The sequence below is a fragment of the Gaeumannomyces tritici genome (assembly GCF_000145635.1).
Source record: "Gaeumannomyces tritici R3-111a-1 unplaced genomic scaffold supercont2.3, whole genome shotgun sequence".
NCBI lineage: Eukaryota > Fungi > Ascomycota > Sordariomycetes > Magnaporthales > Magnaporthaceae > Gaeumannomyces > Gaeumannomyces tritici.
The window spans coordinates 1,342,257-1,358,981 of NW_008804547.1; the positions used below are offsets into that span (position 1 = coordinate 1,342,257).

At 58.8% G+C, this 16,725-nt stretch overlaps 7 protein-coding genes and 2 non-coding genes across 9 annotated transcripts; 5 read left to right on the plus strand and 4 right to left on the minus strand.

The window, feature by feature from the left end:
- Positions 1–960: 960 nt before the first annotated feature.
- GGTG_05555 (hypothetical protein) lies at positions 961–2,585 on the minus strand (the record flags this gene model as incomplete). Its single annotated transcript, XM_009223358.1, has 2 exons — positions 961–2,238; positions 2,470–2,585. 2 exons carry the CDS (start codon positions 2,583–2,585, stop codon positions 1,077–1,079), a joined length of 1,278 nt encoding a protein of 425 aa, XP_009221622.1. The 3' UTR covers positions 961–1,076.
- Positions 2,586–3,667: 1,082 nt separating this feature from the next.
- On the plus strand, positions 3,668–5,272 carry GGTG_05556 (hypothetical protein; the record flags this gene model as incomplete). The annotated part of the gene is made up of 2 exons (XM_009223359.1): positions 3,668–4,604; positions 4,689–5,272. One exon carries the CDS (start codon positions 3,668–3,670, stop codon positions 4,070–4,072), a length of 405 nt encoding a protein of 134 aa, XP_009221623.1. The 3' UTR covers positions 4,073–4,604; positions 4,689–5,272.
- On the minus strand, positions 4,732–5,476 carry GGTG_05557 (hypothetical protein; the record flags this gene model as incomplete). Its single annotated transcript, XM_009223360.1, has 2 exons — positions 4,732–5,057; positions 5,233–5,476. 2 exons carry the CDS (start codon positions 5,474–5,476, stop codon positions 4,732–4,734), a joined length of 570 nt encoding a protein of 189 aa, XP_009221624.1.
- A 1,799-nt stretch (positions 5,477–7,275) lies between these two features.
- Positions 7,276–9,138, plus strand: GGTG_05558 (riboflavin transporter MCH5). Its single transcript, XM_009223361.1, has one exon. It carries the CDS (start codon positions 7,452–7,454, stop codon positions 8,886–8,888), a length of 1,437 nt encoding a protein of 478 aa, XP_009221625.1. The 5' UTR covers positions 7,276–7,451; the 3' UTR covers positions 8,889–9,138.
- Positions 9,139–9,390: 252 nt separating this feature from the next.
- On the minus strand, positions 9,391–10,188 carry GGTG_05559 (hypothetical protein; the record flags this gene model as incomplete). Its single annotated transcript, XM_009223362.1, has 1 exon — positions 9,391–10,188. One exon carries the CDS (start codon positions 10,186–10,188, stop codon positions 9,391–9,393), a length of 798 nt encoding a protein of 265 aa, XP_009221626.1.
- A 1,235-nt stretch (positions 10,189–11,423) lies between these two features.
- On the plus strand, positions 11,424–13,031 carry GGTG_05560 (hypothetical protein). The gene is made up of 2 exons (XM_009223363.1): positions 11,424–11,700; positions 11,810–13,031. Exons 1-2 carry the CDS (start codon positions 11,552–11,554, stop codon positions 13,002–13,004), a joined length of 1,344 nt encoding a protein of 447 aa, XP_009221627.1. The 5' UTR covers positions 11,424–11,551; the 3' UTR covers positions 13,005–13,031.
- Positions 13,032–13,189: 158 nt separating this feature from the next.
- Positions 13,190–13,261, minus strand: GGTG_20118. The gene has a single exon. It is a non-coding gene; the product is annotated as a tRNA-His (tRNA).
- A 331-nt stretch (positions 13,262–13,592) lies between these two features.
- Positions 13,593–13,701, plus strand: GGTG_20119. The gene has a single exon. It is a non-coding gene; the product is annotated as a tRNA-Ser (tRNA).
- Positions 13,702–14,524: 823 nt separating this feature from the next.
- On the plus strand, positions 14,525–16,505 carry GGTG_05561 (hypothetical protein; the record flags this gene model as incomplete). Its single annotated transcript, XM_009223364.1, has 2 exons — positions 14,525–16,183; positions 16,425–16,505. Exons 1-2 carry the CDS (start codon positions 15,203–15,205, stop codon positions 16,503–16,505), a joined length of 1,062 nt encoding a protein of 353 aa, XP_009221628.1. The 5' UTR covers positions 14,525–15,202.
- Positions 16,506–16,725: the final 220 nt, after the last annotated feature.

The window sequence follows — 16,725 nt, forward strand, 5'->3', positions numbered from 1 at the left end:
CAAACCAGTGAGGGCCGAACTAGTACTCAGGTGGGTGACCACTGGGGAATCCTCGGTGTTGTATGTTTTGTATTTTTGTTTGATATTTTTTAACCTACTGAGCTTTAACGCAGTGTGACAGGCAGGGCCGGCGAACTGGATAGTGATAATGCCCTGGCAGATTAACTTGACGTTTTTTCGCGGAAAAGAAGCAATTTCGCAAGCACCAAATCTGAGGATATGCCTTAACAGCAAGGGCCTTGGACATGTCGCCGGTTGTACTGACGAACTCAAGCTAGGACACTGCCCCGACTCCCAAAATGGGTTCTCATCCATGTGTCCGCGTCCACATGTTGGCCACGTAGTAGTTATTGTTCCCACGCTCCCTCGCTCGTACTCACAGGTGGCGCGAATGACATCTACAACAGTCCTCTGGCAAGGGCCAGAGCGATTCCGGAACGAAGTCCGGGCCTTTTCACCCTGTTTGGGTAATTCCGTCCCGAGGGTTTGCGTTGAATAATTGCCCTAAACTTTCAGTAACGCTGTTGGACCTCGATTTACCACAAAGCGGAAAAGCGGGCGGGTGGGCGCAACATCCCCTGTATTACCCAAATAAGCCAGGTTCTGGCCTCCCATTGGCCAAAGGGGACAGCTATGCTCCCTGTCAACCACAGCCATCAAGACAGAATCACCACGAGGTTTGATACCGAATACACCTCTGCCCCGATGAATGGGCAGCTCAATCCGTACGCCTGTAATGTGCCCAGAAAACTATGAAGGGAATGGTCCGCGCATGCACGCCCAATTCTTTGTTCCTTTGTCGCTGGTGTCAGTGTTGCCTTTCTCCCCCGGGCACCCCCACGATCAACCACTTTTTTTTTCCCCGGCGATGTGGGCGCCTTGGATGGGGGACTCGAACGAGTTAAAGTGCGCAAAAGTGAAAGAAGCGGTAGATTTGGCAAAGCAAACAATGGGTGGCCAGGCAAAGGATACATGTAATCAGTAAAATTTAAAAGTTAAAATAGGAGTGAAGAAAGTCTAACTAATAATAATAGGCTTATTAGGCGCCGAGGTGATAGATCAAAGGCTTTCTTTCTTTATATCAAGGGCCGCTTTTCGGCGGAGGAAGCGAGGAGCTCCGTCGGCAAGTTTTTGAGCTGAGCCGCGGTTACTTTTGTGTTTCCTCGCATATTCGTCGCCATCAGAGCGATCAAGACGGCCGCAGCAAACAAATGCGGAACCAGATACACCAGCCCGAACGCCTCGCCGCTCCCAACACGCGAAACCGCGACGGTCGCGGTAGCGGGTACCTCAATCGGCGTACCGTTAAACCGTGTGGTGACGAGCGCGGTCGTTAGCCCGAGGACGTCCTCCAGAGCATTCCGAGAATTGGAAAAGGCAAAGGGCGGCCCCCTTGACCTCTGGTCGGTCCTCCGTGTATCGGTGGTGAACTGGTTGATCGCGTCGAAGAAGCCACTGGCTGCGCACTGGGAAAGGCTCTGCTTGCTCGCGATCGAGGCCATGGCTAGAAGCGCGACGTTGTCTTCAGTACGGAACGCCCCGCAGTCCTCGGTTGACCCGCTAAGCTGCCGTCCCAGATTCGTCTTGGCGATCCCCTCGGCGTCGCGAAAGTTGAGCGTAACGTTTCGATAGCGGAACACGTCCCGCGCGTCCACGGTGCAGGTAACAGTGATATTTCCTCCGTTGGCGGACGGTTCCCCGATTGTCCCGGCCAAAATGTCCCTGTAATTGCGCCTGGCGCCGAGGAGAATAGTTGCTCGTCTGATTTCCGGAAAGGAACAGAGACCGCTGATCATAGCAATGTCCCCGCTGCATTCGCTCCCGTTCGTATTAGAAACGCTACAAAACCCGTCGCGCGACCGAACGAAGATGGCCCCCTTGTCGTCAAAGCCAAACTCCCCCTCGGCGCGGCAGGATACTGGATTTGCGACCATGGTTCGGACGCATTGCGTGGTGGAAAGCACGTCCGACCCGTACGCACGGCCGAGCCGCGATACGGTTTGATCCATCCCTGCCGTGGAAATGCTCGTCGAGGCCCCGTACACGCCGACCGGGGCGCCAATGGCCGTCGCGTGCACTGCGACGCCGAGGTCTTCGTAGGCATACACATCCGGGTCCCGGGAGTTAATGCCTCCCATCAGGTTGAGGGCCTGCCGCGGGGGGCAAGGGAACTCGAACCAATCGATGGCCAGGGTGGAGCCGTTTCCTAGGCTCCATGTGAACGGGTTTTTGGGGTGACTGTCGATGGGAGCACAATGGTAGGGCAGCCCCGATTGCCCAACGCCCGAAAAACAAGCCCAAGGACGGTATTGATTGCGGATTGGCCGGCCACGAGTGTGCTGGAACATGGCTTATTTTTGGGTTTATGGATTGCCGCGCTCTCCGCCCCAAAACAGGGCGCCAATTCTCTTCTGTTAGGTCCCGAAGTGTTGCAACCAATAAATATGGCCCAAGGGTGGCGTCCTCAACAGCTGCATGAGGGCTCCGGTCCCGAGGCCCGAGATGACCTCCACCTCATTCCTCTCGGGCGTCATCTCCCGCCGCCCGAACCGCTTCTCCCTCACGCCCGCCCAGCCGCCGCCCATGCTGCTGCTCCTGACCTTGTCCTCGAGCTCGCCCCACAAGGGAGGCCAGGAGGTGTGGCAGCACAGGCCAGCCAGGTAAAAATCACCCCGCTCCTGGTGACGTGACCTCGGCGTGATACGTATAACACGGGACCGTATCGTACGCACCAGATGTGCCTCAAATAAATGACGGTGTGCGCAAATGCGAATGGTGCCTGCAGAAGATGAATCCGTTGTGGATCAAAGAGAGGGCGGGCGGTAGCTGTGTCTGGACCTCTGCAGGAAGGTATGTTTATATTTGGCGGTTTCGCGTTTGGCCGATGGGACCAATATCTAAACATGTTCTAATCTTCCTCCGACCCTTAACCAGACGCCACTACAGACACGACCTTCATCCCTATGTCTGCCTTGCGGAGAGCTGCGCAGCTGAGCGGCCCGCATTCTCCTCATACCAAGAGTGGAACAGACATCTCCGCGGTGAAGGAGGACACGGGCAAGCAGGTCTCCATTCGGAAACCTGGCCAGATCTTGTCCATCAGGGATCCCAGTGGCTATGCCAGGGACTCCATGACAGTGCGTCAACTTATGCGTTTTCCAGCAAGCAGGAACTGCAAGACCATATCGCAGTGTACCACGTCCACTTGACTCCCTCAGAGCTGCAAAAGCTATTAGCAGAGCCTTCTACGGAGGATATATCATCGGGGAGCCGTGCCAAACAGGCGATTCTCGCTGAAGAGAATAATACGCCTCAAGATCCCGCGCATCTATCCAGGCTGGTCGACAACTACACAACCAACCTGCCGAGACCAATATCTGCATGTCTTCTTTGCAGATTTACCCCCATTCCGACAAACGCGGTAGAGGCAAGAGCGAACGACCCGCCCAGAAGCACACACGAGTCACTGGGGAAAACATGCTCTGGTCCTCAGATGCAAGATCTCTCCAGACATGTTGCAGATCATCTCGAGACCATCATGCTTCTCTCTCTTTCATTGATGTCACTCGTGGATGAAAAATTCGAGGGCGAGGAGAGCGACTCATGCACTACGGGCAACGTGCAAGATACCACCTCCCAGCAGTCGAGCGGCGCCTGGCGGTAAAAGATGCTCGAGAACCTCCCACTCCCAACTGAGTTCCATGGGCATATTGAATGGGGCACCCCGGAGGGATCGCCTCCAGTGTCGGAACTGGCGTCCAGTTCTCACACGAGAGAGGGCGGACAAGGGGGCCCCGGCTTAGCGGCCAGGCCTCCGTCGGTCCGATCGCTCGTTAGCAGAATCTCGGCTATAACCCGCAAGAACAAGGAGGGGGCCGAACGCCAACAGGATAAGCTCCGCGAGGCCCAGCGAGAAGTAGAGCAAACCAAAAAAGAGAACGCCATGCTCAAGCAGCAGCTCGAGGACGCAAGGGAACAGGTGTATCTAACCCGGACGAGTTCATTGCCGAGGCACCCAGCCGCGGCCGAGACTTCACACAGCAGCCTATCGCCTTCCCCATCGGCCGGCTGATCAATAACAACACAAAGCTGTGGGAGTGTCAAGGCGAAAGCCATAACAGCTCCGTGGCCTCCTTCTCAGACGCCTCAACTGTGCCGGGCAGGTTCCTCCGCCGTACTGTGTCCTTACGGCAGCTATTGAACCACTACGAGTTGGAGCATCAAAGATACCAACAAATAACGAACCCTTACGTATTCAAATGCTCTCGTTGCCAATTTCTTAGCCGAGATGCCAATCTGCACCAGTGCCCAAACTGCAGATTGACCATGGCCAGCGGCAATCTTTCATGGGAGTGGTGGTATTACGGATCCATGGGTATCATAACCAGGATCGAGTGGACCATTTAAACCGTAAAGAGTTGGCGTTGGAGGCAGATACTACGACTTCTGCGAGCACCTGGGGTCATCATTACGACGACGACTTCGCCTCAAGGATCATTAGAGGGATCCCGCGGGAAAACCTCCCTGATCTATTCCCGACCACCCCCGACGACGTATGCGAGGAGTGCAGCACCTTGGACATCTGGGTCCATGTTCATGACCAGGTGGGTGATCCAACGTCCCCAAAGGAGGGACGGTGTTCTAGCTGGGGACTTACTGACTGTGACCGCCGGCGTTGTATTGATCAGTGGGACAGCTGTTGTTCTGGGCGACCCAAGTTTTCCAGCCATGTTACTGAAGATATTCCGGGGCGTTGAGGTCGAAGTCCTGCTGGTGTTGCCGGCGGGTCGCTCCATCGGCGACATCCCGGCCTACGAGCGCGTCGGGGCTGGGAGAATACCACGAAACCGTGTAGCGCCGGAGGAGGAGGCCGTGCCTGGGAAACTGGTCTAAAGGAAGCTTCTGACGAGCCCCTCGCGGCCCAAAAGCATCCATCGTGCGCGTCTCGCCACTGCCGGCTCCCTGCCAGTCCAGCTGGTTAACACACCCGCCCACACGGCATGTCTCACTGGCGCTGGTATCACCAACCTCCGCATCGGCCAAGGCGTCACCGTAGTCTTTAAGCTCTATCAGGTAATTACACAGATATTGTCACAAAAAAGGCATCATCCGGGGCAGACCGGGGCTTGGCAAGGGACCTTCTTCGCTGAGAAGTCGCGCACGCAATGGAGGAAATGATTGTATACTGTGGATAGGCTTCGATCTCGAGATATAAGAAGCAAACAAACAAACAGTACTGGTAAAGGAGGTCATATTCATCATCATCTATCAGTGTGTGGGTTTCGCCTGAGGGGGCACCCTCTCGGCTGCCCTTGTAACTGCGCCAGCCCGCACGCTGACCCTTACCGATGAATGCCCGATTCTTTGGAATCAGAACAGGATCAGCTTCCGTTCGCGGAGGAATGGGGGCAGTATCTAGGCCGACCCGATGGACCTTGGCCGCGACGATGCCTCCGCTCTCCCACTCAAGAAACATGGGAGAGACCAGTGGGTTTAATGACGATAAATTTGTTGATGAAGACTATACGGCAGAGCCACCTAGGGTCGATGCAGGACCTCCAGCAGCCACTAGGCATCTCACGCAGTATGCTGCCCTCGCGGCCAGGTCGCCCATGGGTACGGCACCTAACCAACATGATACGGATGCTGTATCGCTTGAGGGTAGTGCCTATGACGATAAAAAGATGTACATGGCCTGGCAGCGGTTTCTGCACCTGATCCGGTCGGGAGGCTGCCCCTCGGGTCGACCAGCTCACCTCGACTGTCGACGGCCTGGACTACAGTGTTGGGTGCAGGGCATCGCCTGCAGCTGGCCGGCGTCCGGGGTTCTGCGCGCATTCGTACTGACGAGTGGCACGGCGCCAGGGGCCGCTCGAATCCCTAGGGGTTAAGTGATACGGGAGAGAAAGGAATAACAAACGAGGAAGGGGCTAGAATCGGCATGGACACTACCGTGGTCTTTGTTTCTCGAATCCAAGGACCAGTCTGCTGAAACATCGACCGCCGGCGGCTGCTGCGCTTCCCGTCGATTGACTGCCGACTTTTGGGGAGAGGCGGGGTGACTCAACTTCAGCCCACTAGGAAGGCTGTCAGACCTTTAATTGGGGCACCCATGTGTTTCTCTCATCAGCAACTTGCTATGTGCATACATAACATGAGCTCGGCTCCGAGTGCTTATGCTTTTGGACGCTCGATTGTTGACACCAGCGGGCGCTAAATTCCCCGGAATGATTCCTTGCCGATGCGGAGACTAGGATCCGAACGGCCTATGATTCTCGGCTTTGTAAGGCTCTCGGAAATCGGCTACTAAATGCAGGATTTGCCAGGGACCATTGATTGAATAGCCCACTCATCCTTTGTCCAAGTATTCCCGACATTTGCCAGCGGCACCAGCCGGATCACAAGTGGGGAGACATTGAAGGAATAAAAAAAGCGCAGTATAAGGAATTTAAAGCACTGTTGCATACAGTCTAGAGGATTCGTCCCAAAGAAGACCTCTGCAACGCAATATCACTGGCCATGTAGAAATGGCAAACATCAAGAAGACAGCACGAAATGCGAGACTCGGCCTTGCGTGCGCCTGCCCCAGACCACTAAAGCCGGCAGGGGGTATGTAGAGTCCCGTGAGTGATAAAACGTGCGCTTCTTATTCCCTAAGAATGTTGTTGGTCATGGCACCGTCCCCTAGCTTCATGAATCAGTTTCGTTCATGTCCCATTGATGGATGGTGTCATCCTCACGTGGATGGACATGGCTGGCTTCGCGCTTCGCGCCTCGCCTTTAACCGGTACTCGCGAACCCCGCACATACCCGGCGACACACACCCAGGAGTCCAAGGGCCCCCAAACGGGAGACTGCGCAACCAGGCTCAATCGCTTGGCGCAATCCCACCAAGCTATGAAACCCTCAGCCTGGGGGGTCCGTTGGGCAGCCCACTTCCGCTGGGTCCGTGATCACCAATCTCCCCGGTGAGTCGTATACCAGCCTGGAGGTATGTACCGCATCCCTGGCAGGCGGCACCGCGCTTGACAAGAGCACGGCGTGGCAGAGCCCGAGAACGCATGCGGCCGAGACGCGAGAGGGCCCGTTAGGCTCCATGCAAGGGCGGCTTTTCGTCAAAAGGAGAGTCGGGGATATCGGTGCTTGGAGTAGCCTGTTTGCCACACCCAACCGTTAGATTATGGGCAGGCCTGGACGCGGCCCCCACACCCTGCGTGAGATGCGGACGAAGGTCCTTTATTAGTAGACGGGCCGCCCATCTATCCTTGGCCGTCTAGCTTCTGGGCATTTTTGAGCCGCACATGAAGCTTTTCCTTATCCGAACCGACCATCCTGTGAAGCTATTAGCGACCTTGCCAATCAGGGGGCCATCACCAACATCCTCCTACCGATTCCGCCTCCTTTTTGACAGCCTGTCGCGCTTCCAGAAGATCCCCCGGCGGTAGTACACAATGGCGAGATCCCACACAAGCGCCAGTGAGATGGACGTATCGACGTTCGAGGGGAGGAACACTCCCGTCCCGCAAGACCCCGGAAACGTCACCGGTTCCGAGAGGATAGAAGAGAAAAAGCGCGACATCGAGACACCCCCATCGCTCTCGTCCAAGGAAGACCTGTCCACCCCCGCCGCCGGTGCGGCCGCCCCGGCAGGCCCGCAGCCCGGCTCGGGCTTCCACCCGAGCGACTTCCCCGACGGCGGGCGCGAGGCGTGGACGGTGGTGTTTGGCGGCGCGTGCGGCCTCTTCTGCACCTTTGGCGTCATCAACTGCGTCGGCGTCTTCCAGACCTACTACGTCGACGGCCCGCTGCGGGCGCACGGCCAGTCGACGGTGGCGTGGATCAGCTCGCTGCAGGTGTTCGGCATGGTCGGCGGCGGCGTCGTCTTCGGCCGCCTGTTCGACGTGTACGGCCCCCGCCCGCTCCTGATCGGCGGCACCCTGACGTACGTCTTCGGCCTGATGATGACGAGCCTCTGTACCGAATTCTGGCAGTTCCTGCTCGCCCAGGGCATCGTGTCGTCGATCGGTTCCAGCGCCGTCTTCAACGCGTGCCTGCCCGCCGTCACGTCGTGGTTCTTCCGCCGCCGCGCCGCCGCCTTCGGCATCGTGGCCGCCGGCTCGTCCCTGGCCGGCACCGTCCTGCCCATCATGATCTTCAACCTCATCCCCCGCATCGGCTTCCCCTGGACCATGCGCGTCCTCGCCTTCATCGTCCTCGCCCTCCTCAGCGTCACCATCGCGACGGTCAAGTCGCGCCTCCCTCCCCAGCCCAAGCCCCTCGCCGTGTCCGAGTACCTCGACGGCTTCAAGGACCCCGTGTACCGGCTGATCCTGGTCGGGAGCTTCCTCTTCTTCTGGGGCATGTTCCTACCCTTCACCTTCATCATCCTGCAGGCCCGCCACGCCGGCATGGACCCGGCCCTGACGCCGTACCTGCTCCCCATCATCAACGCCGTCAGCATCTTCGGCCGCATCCTGCCCGGGCTCGCGGCCGACCGGCTGGGCCGCTTCAACGTCATGGTCGTCATCACGGGCCTCTCGGCCGTCTTCACGCTGGCGCTCTGGATCCCCGGCGCCACGACGGCCGGCATCGTCGCCTACGCCGTCATCTTCGGCTTCGTCTCGGGCGGCTTCATCAGCATGTCGCCGACGCTGATCGCGCAGATCAGCGACATCCGCAAGATCGGCGTCCGCACGGGCCTGGCGTACGGCATCCAGTCCTTCGGCGCCCTGACGGGGCCGCCCATCGCCGGCGCCCTCGTTAGCGCCATGGGCGGCTCGTACCTGGGCCTGCAGCTGTTCTGCGGCCTCACCATGGGCGTCGGTGTGCTCTTTTTCGTCGCCGCCAGGTACGCGTACGGCGGGAGGAGGCTGCTGCAAAAGATCTGATTTTTCGGAGTTGCAAACGGTATTTGTTCCCTTGTTGCTGTCGGGAAGGCGGTGACGTCGCTTTTCCTCCCTCCCTCGTACACTCCTCTCCTGTGCTGTGAATTTTGGCCCTCATTTTGGGTCTGGTTGTGCGTTGTTGTTTTTTTCGCTCGACTTCCAGTCGAAATCTTGCCTTAGCGTAGAACACATACATAGAAGCGAATGCCGCCAGCGGCATGGAATCATGAATAAAATGCTGATAGATTTGCCATCTGCTCAGTTGCCAAACCTTGGTATGTGTGGGCGTGACTTTTTACTTGTACTGGGCTGCCTCCGGAAGTCCCCAATTTGCCCCGGATTCCCTAGGTACAAAGGTGCATCCCCAAGTCATTCACTGCAGCTACTGTGACCCCGGCTGCTTGGCGCCATCCCTTCCAAAATACACATCCATCCCAGCACCATACTCTGTGTATATCCCTGTCCCTCGTTCATTGGCCCAGGGGCCTCCCGTGTCGACGGCGCCCTAAAGTTCGAATGGGAATACTCCTTCGTGCTCCACGTTATCCCGGAAAGGGTGCTCGGAATCGGCCTCGAAATCCTTCTCGAAAAAGGGCAAAGCCCTCTTCCAACGCTCCAGCACTTGGACCGCCGGCTTGGGCTTGCCGAATTCTCGAACCCTCCTCATCTTATCATGCCAGTCCAGGAGCTGCTTCTGAAAGGCGCCGTTTGGGTTTATCTGCGGGCGTCTTTTGGCGATGTGCCCGAGGGCCTGGTCCCGCGACATGCCGTACTGGTGCATGAGAAAGGCCGCCACCGCCGTCGCGCTCCGCGAGATCCCCATCACGCAGTGCACCAGCACGGCCCGCGGCCTCTTGCTTTCTTGGCTGCCGTCTCCGCCGTTCACCGCATCTTTTGTCGCGCCAGCCTTGGCGTCGGCGGCGCCCAGCTTCGACGCCAGCTCGTCCAGGGACGACGGCACGTCGGCGTGCTTGTTTATGAAGTGGCATATGGACGGGAAGTGCTCGAGGAGGTTGGTGGACCGCTGGTCGTAGACGGGTATGCACAGGAGCTTGCTGCTGCTCTCCTCTGTCTGGCCGACCACCCCCGTGCTACCGCTGCGGGTGGGGGGGCTCCAGGGGATGGGGTCGCCCTCGCGGTAAATCGCGACGCGAGCGACGATGTTCAGCTCGCGGCAGAGCCGCTCGTTGTCCTTCGTTCTCAATGTGCTAAGGAAAAGTCCCAGCACGATCTCGGTCGGCTTGTCGCTCCACAGGTTGACGGCGATGCCGTCGAGGACTTTTATACGCTGAATATGTGCCATGATTTCTTCGAAATGAACTGCTAAATTGGACTGACACTTCTCCTCCATCACACCCAAACTGCACAGGAAACTCGGTCATATAGTATACACAGCTATCCTATCTCCGCTACGACCTCTCTCACCTGATAACAGTTGTGCTGTGGATTTAGCCTCTGAGGCCGGAGTTTCGTTTACTCCATCATGGTAACTTCGCTAGTGGCGCCGGCCAAAGTTCAAATGGTGCAGACTGTGTTTTTGTCTGGCTTTTGATGTGGGAGGTTTAGCATTCTGTGCGGGAAAATCCCGTCTTTGGTACGTCCTTGTCGCTCATCTTCAACCATGACTTCGCCATCGCAGAGCCCGTCCCTCGGTCGCCCCAAATCCTAACCCCTGTTGAACAGAGGGCTCCTATCTCTACGAGCAGTGGCGATGCAGGCAAACCATTGCTCTCCAGCGATGGTGGGAACCGCAACCCAGGCCCGCACTCAAGCAGATGGCTATAAAGGGCCGTCTCGACGAGCTCGTTATTGCTCCAGTGTTTGACATGGCGTTCCGTGTCCACCGCGTCTGTGCTACAGTCCCATCCGAGAATTTCTCGAGAGTGCCGTCGGCCGGGATATTCACCCTCTTCCGACTTTATGCCGTTTAACAGTGGTCGGCCCCAGCCTTTCGTAGATGATCGCATCAGTGCACATTGTCCTTGTTACTACCACGCAGCCATCCCTGCCAAATTGGCGACAGATCTGGGGAAGATCTGGGGATTACGGCCGAGCCACTTCCTACCTAGGTTCGAGCAACTCGGATGAAGATCTTGTGGAAATGGAGTGGAAGCGACTTTCGGGTCTCGAGTCGCAGGGAAGGAGCGTACCTCTCGGGATGTAGTAGATATTGTGATTTTCGCTTCTACCTATCTTTTTTTCCGGATAAAGAACAACAAGCTTGGTGCTGTTGTTTCTTCGGAATGTGCTTGGCGGGGCGACGGGAATACTGAAGGAGAGATATATTGGCGACGCAACAACACTGTAGTTGCCTGCTTGAATACCTACGACCCTGATATTAAATCCTAGTATACTAAATCACTTGGCCAAACAAACCACTTTTTTAGAATGTGTGTGAATTGGTGAAAGGAAGGGGATACACCTGGTCACGTGGTGTTGAACATGGCTTCACGCCCACTACGTCATCGGGATCGATCGGCCTCCGTTCGCACCTCCTGGATCCAAGTGGGTTGGCCGAGAGGATTGTCCCTTGAAAGACCGCCAATCGTGTCCTTCTGGGCTGTAGCCACCATCTGAGACGCAGCCATTTGCATCCGTCTTCACATCAAAAACAAAGTCCCCGTCACTCAGCAGCACTTTGGACCTACACGGTCATCATAGCAATAATGGCAGAGATCGCAGCAGGCGCGATAGCAGCCGAGCAGGTCGTCATGACGGGCGTCGAAGCGGCCGCTGCTGTGGCAGTGGCCAAGCCCACAGGCCCCCTCAAGGGCACGCTCAGCCAGGTCACGGTGCCGCTGGAGCAAGACACTTTGTGAGTCCTGGCCGCGACGGTATTGCCGCCCGAGATGTCGACACACTCCCAGAGTGTACAGGATTCAGGCATGCCGTTTGCTGACCACAACCGTGGCTCGCCCGGCCAGATCAAGCCTCGCACGATCCCACCATACCGTCACCGTGATTGGCGACAGAGCATACATCTTCGGCGGCGAGGAGGCCGGCGGCCAGCTCTGTAACACGGATGTGCACGCCGTCACGCTGTCCAGCGGTCCCCGCGACGACACCACCGCCGTTCACTCGGCCCAAGACGCCTACGACACGGCACCGGCGCAGCGAAGCCACGACCGCTACCCCGCGTTCCCGCTCAAAGACGCCACGACGGGCGAGCTCCTCGTCCCCAGGCCCCGCACGCGCCACGCGGCGGCGGCGAGGGGCAACTATCTGCTCGTGCACGGCGGCGTGAACGCGTCGGGCGCCGCCCCGCCCGACAAGATGGCCGTCGAGGACGCCGCCACCATCTGGCTGTGGGACGCGGGCAGCCTCAAGTGGGCGCGCATCCACGCGTCGGTGCAGATCGGTGCGTCGCTCGCCCCGCGCTGGGGACACGCCCTCTTCGTCGACGAGGGCCAGGACGTGCTCGTGCTGCACGGCGGCCGCACCGCCGCCGGCCCCAGCGCCGAGACGTGGCTGTACGACTTCAACACCCTGGCATGGATGGAGCTGCCGCCGGCGCCCGTCGCGTCGCCCGACGCGGCCAACGTCGCCTTCTCGGACGGCACCCTCTTCGTCGTCTCGACTGACCCGGGAATCGAGGGGAGCAGCTCGTCGCTCGGCGCCACGGTGCACTTTCTCAAGCTGGGCAGGTCCGCCGATGAGCGCGAGAAGACGCTGCGTTGGGAGCGCGTCGACTTCCCGTCGAACCCGCTCGCCCCGGGGCCCAAGGTGCGCGACGGCGGGGCGCTCGTGCCGGTGTCGACTGGCTACGGCCGGGGACACTTGATATACATGTTCGGGGCCACGACCGCGGAGGCGAAAGCGGGCCAGGAGTTCCAGCCGGACGTGTGGTCGCTGCAGCTGCCGTCCAGCGCCTTCACGCCATCGTCGATCAAGGATGCCATCCGCGAGAAGCTGCCGGGCGTCGCGTCAGAGTCGCTGACGTGGTCCGAGGTCGAGATCGTTCCGACCGAGATGCTGGGGCACGAGGGCAAGGCGCACCCGGGTCCGATTGCATTCTTTGGAGCGACGCCGTGCCTCGGGGGCAAGGGGGTCTTTATGTGGGGAGGCTCGACGGCGGACGGAGAGAAGCAGGCGGATGGCTGGTTATTGGAGGTTTCTTAGGCGACTAGAATCCTAGAAAACGGGCGGGGCCATGAGCTTTACCTAGCATTCTCGTAGAACACAAAGTCCGGGAAACGAGAGACGTTGAAATTCTCAGGGTGCGAGTGCAAAAAGCGCGAGGCTAGAAAGGCGGGGAAAACAAGCACAAAATTGGAGGAAATAAACGCAAGAGGGGCAAAAAGTTCTGGGCGTGGCAAGACTCGAACTTGCGTTTCTTCGGCCACAACGAAGTGTACTAACCCCTATACGACACACCCTTCAGTGGGTCACTGCACCAGATGTCCTGGTGGAGTGGTTGCGGTCAGAGCAGCCACTGAGGACTAATATTGGTATTTGTCACGCTCCTTTGCTATCCGCCGTAAAGATTGCCTACGTTAAGCGTACGACAAAAAATTACATTAAATGTGCGTATTTAATGGGTTAAATTCGAATAACACCAACTTATTCATTTCGATTCGATATTAGTTAGTGGCAGTATTTGGCTGGGGAGGTGCCGCCAGGGCTAACTATCTGGACCCCTCGCCAATGATGAGGGTTGGGGACGTTTTCACTGCAACAACTGCCATGTTCTCCACCATGTTCGCAGCAGGCAACGTGCCAGAGTGGTTAATGGGTTAGACTCGAATCGTGCACCTGCTTCCAGGTGTCGGGCGATCTAATGGCTTCGGCCGCACAAGTTCGAATCTTGTCGTTGTCGAGAACATTTCCTTTTGCCCGATGCCAACATGAAAGCTGGCGTCGTCGTGTGAAACGTTGGTTTTTTTACGCCCCTGGTATCCCGCCACACGTCCGTCAACTACTCAGCATCTCACGCGCGGAGTGTAACGCACACTCTAATCTCGAGGAGAGGAGCAGTCGCGGAGCATAACTTCGATTACAAGCCCCGCTACTGGCTGTTGTTATTTGGGAGCTGGCAGTGATGGGGGAGGATCATCTGGAGGTGGCACAGCCCTTCCCTCTTGGTAGTGTAGTAGAGCCTTCCCGGCTCCTTACGGTTCGTGCAAAGTCATCGGCCCGGTCGAGCAGCCCAAGCCGAGCCAGCACACCAGATCCGGTCGGAGTTGAGAATGCGGCACGAGTCCCCAAACTCGGCACCATCAGACATGGGTTTTGTCTGGGGCCTGCTCACTGTAACAGCCATGGTTGGTGGGGAGTAAGCTGGGTGCGGCTGAGCACAAGGGGCGGAGTAAGCAGACCCCCTAAAAGCACGAGACTGCCGCCTGCCTTCTGGCCTCGGTCATGGTTGTGCACCAACCTTTATTCTCGGATTGTACTTGCCGTTGCCGGCTGCCTTTTAGTTTTCTTGCGCGTAAACCAACGTCGTTCCGATTCTGCGACCTATAGTTTTCGCGATTAACCGCCCATCGAGAGATATGAATGTGAATTCTGCATCAACGCACAGGTTGTATTTAGAGGAGCGCGTGGGTGCTAAAATTGAGCACTGCGGTGGTTCGAGCGCCCGGCATTGAGGATTGGACTGCGCTGGACGCCGCACGCACATCGCTGTTTGGTGCTGTGCCCAATTCAACCAACGGGCTGTGTGGGTCCCTTGCTCATCAGCGTGCCCGTAGTAAACCCGCGGCTCTTCAGCCCTGCAACAACAAAACACAGCAAACACAGCAACCCCGGCTCTACCAAAAACACACAGCCAACACCGTAAGCGCGGTATTGCACTCGACGCAATTGGAGAATGCTTGCTTTCTGTCCTTGAAATGCATAACTCCTCTGACTGTATGACGTGCCGCCCGGTCGCGTCTGCCCTTTCAGCATGGCGATGCAAACGCGCCCTCAGCATTGGTATGGGTGGTCTCCCTACTCCATGCTGCTATCAGCAAGCTGGGGGGTGGATAGGTCTGGGATGGCTATGGAAGGTTCGGAGACTTGATGTTGTTAAAACACCACGCCTCGGACCGCTTCACATCAGCCTTCCCTTTTGGTTTCTCCATCATCCACTCAACCACTTCCCAACAACCCCATCACCACCAGCCTTGCGCAATAGCTTGCAAAAGAGGCCATCATCCTCACTGGAGAAACAATCACTTGGGATAAGCCAATGTCCATCCACACTTCTGTGTGATTTTGTTATACTCCAAGTCAAACATCAAGCCCGAAACCCAGCACCCCCGAGGACGCCTTCTCAGCCATAACATCCGACAACACACACCCACACATATACCCACAGCAACACAGTCGCCACCATGAGGTTGGCGGTCACAGTCGCCCTGCTCGCAGCAGCAGTGCACTCACTACCCATCCCTTCCCAGCCATCAGGCGCGCAAGCTCCCGGTGCGCCAGCCCCAGCGCCAGGCGGGCAGCCCGCACCGGCAGGGGGGCCGGATCTCGCCGAGATCCTCAAGATGGTAGGGGCCGCAGGGGGCAAGACTGGCGCCGAGAAGACGAAGACGCAGGTCATGCCGCCAGCACCCCAAGAGGGTGCCGTGCCTCAAAACACAGGCCCGGGAGGTGATGATCCGGCAGGCAGCCCCGGTCAAAAACCAAAAGGCAAGGGCAAGAAGGACAAGAAGAAGGGGGGAAAGCATGGCAAGAAGGAGAAGAAGAAGGGGAAGAAAGGAAAGGGCAAGGGCAAGGGGAAAGGAAAGGGCAAGGGCAAAGACAAAGACTGCAAGGACTCCAAGCCTGGCGGCAGCATGCCGCCAAATGGCTCCGAAATCGTCATCGACGGTCAGAACGGCCCGGCTCCTGCTCCTGGTGCTGGTGGCCCTGGTGGCCCTGGCGGGCCTGGCGGCCCCGGAGGTCCCGGAGGTGCAGATAAGCCCGACACGCCCTCTGCCCCAGGCGCTCCCGGCGGCTCGGGAGGCGCTGGTGGTGCTGGCGGTGCCGGTGGTGCCGGTGGCCCTGGAGCAACCAAGGGCCTCGGGCCCAACGGACCCGGCGGACCCGGTGGACCAGGAGGTCCGGGCGGTGCCGGAGGTCCTGGCGGCGCTGGAGCTGAAGCACCTGGCACGCCCAGTGGCCCCGGTGGCCCCGGTGGCCCTGGAGGACCAGGAGGAGAAGGTGGACCTGGCGGCCCCGGCGCTGCCCCTACTCCCGACCCCAAGGACGTTGGTATGCCAGCTCCTGGCGCTGGCGGACCCGGCGGCGCTGGGGGCGCGGGTGGGCCAGGTGGCGCGGGTGGAGCTGGAGTCCCTGCTGGACCTGCTGTCGGTGCTCCTGAGGCCGTGGGTGGCGCTGGCGGCCCCGGAGGTGCTGGCGGTCCAGGCGGCCCAGGTGGTCCAGGTGGCCCAACCGGCGCAGCCGCTGGCCTCGACCCCTCGAAGCTGAGTCAAGAACCCACCAAGTGCTCGTGCTCGCCTGGTGGCGTTCCTGCACCATCCGCAGGACCCGGCGGTCCGGGAGGACCTGGAGGCGCGGGTGGCCCGGGCGGTCCTGGTGCTGATGCTCCTGGTGCTCCTAGCGCAGCCGGCGGGCCCGGCGGCCCGGGCGGTGCCGGTGGTCCTGGAGGCCCTGGAGTCTCCGGCATCCCTGGGGCTATCGACCTGACTGGACTTCTGGCCGGCGCTGGTGGTCCCGGTGGCCCCGGTGGCCCTGGTGGTCCCGGCGGACCTGGCGGACCTGGTGGAGCGGATGCAGCTCCGGCTCCTGGCTCACCTGGCGGTCCAGGCGGGCCGGGAGGACCTGGCGGACCGGGCGGGCCAGGGGGAGCCGGCGGATCTAAGGGCTTGGACACGGCTCCTTCGCCAGGAGCTCCAGGTGGCCCAGG

Excerpts from the sequence above, each read along its gene's own strand:
- GGTG_05558 (XM_009223361.1), top strand. The coding sequence starts at position 7,452 with ATGGCGAGATCCCACACAAGCGCCAGTGAGATGGACGTATCGACGTTC.
- GGTG_05560 (XM_009223363.1), top strand. The coding sequence starts at position 11,552 with ATGGCAGAGATCGCAGCAGGCGCGATAGCAGCCGAGCAGGTCGTCATG. Across the intron at positions 11,701-11,809 it reads CCGCTGGAGCAAGACACTTT|ATCAAGCCTCGCACGATCCC; the intron begins GTGAGTCCTGGC and ends TCGCCCGGCCAG.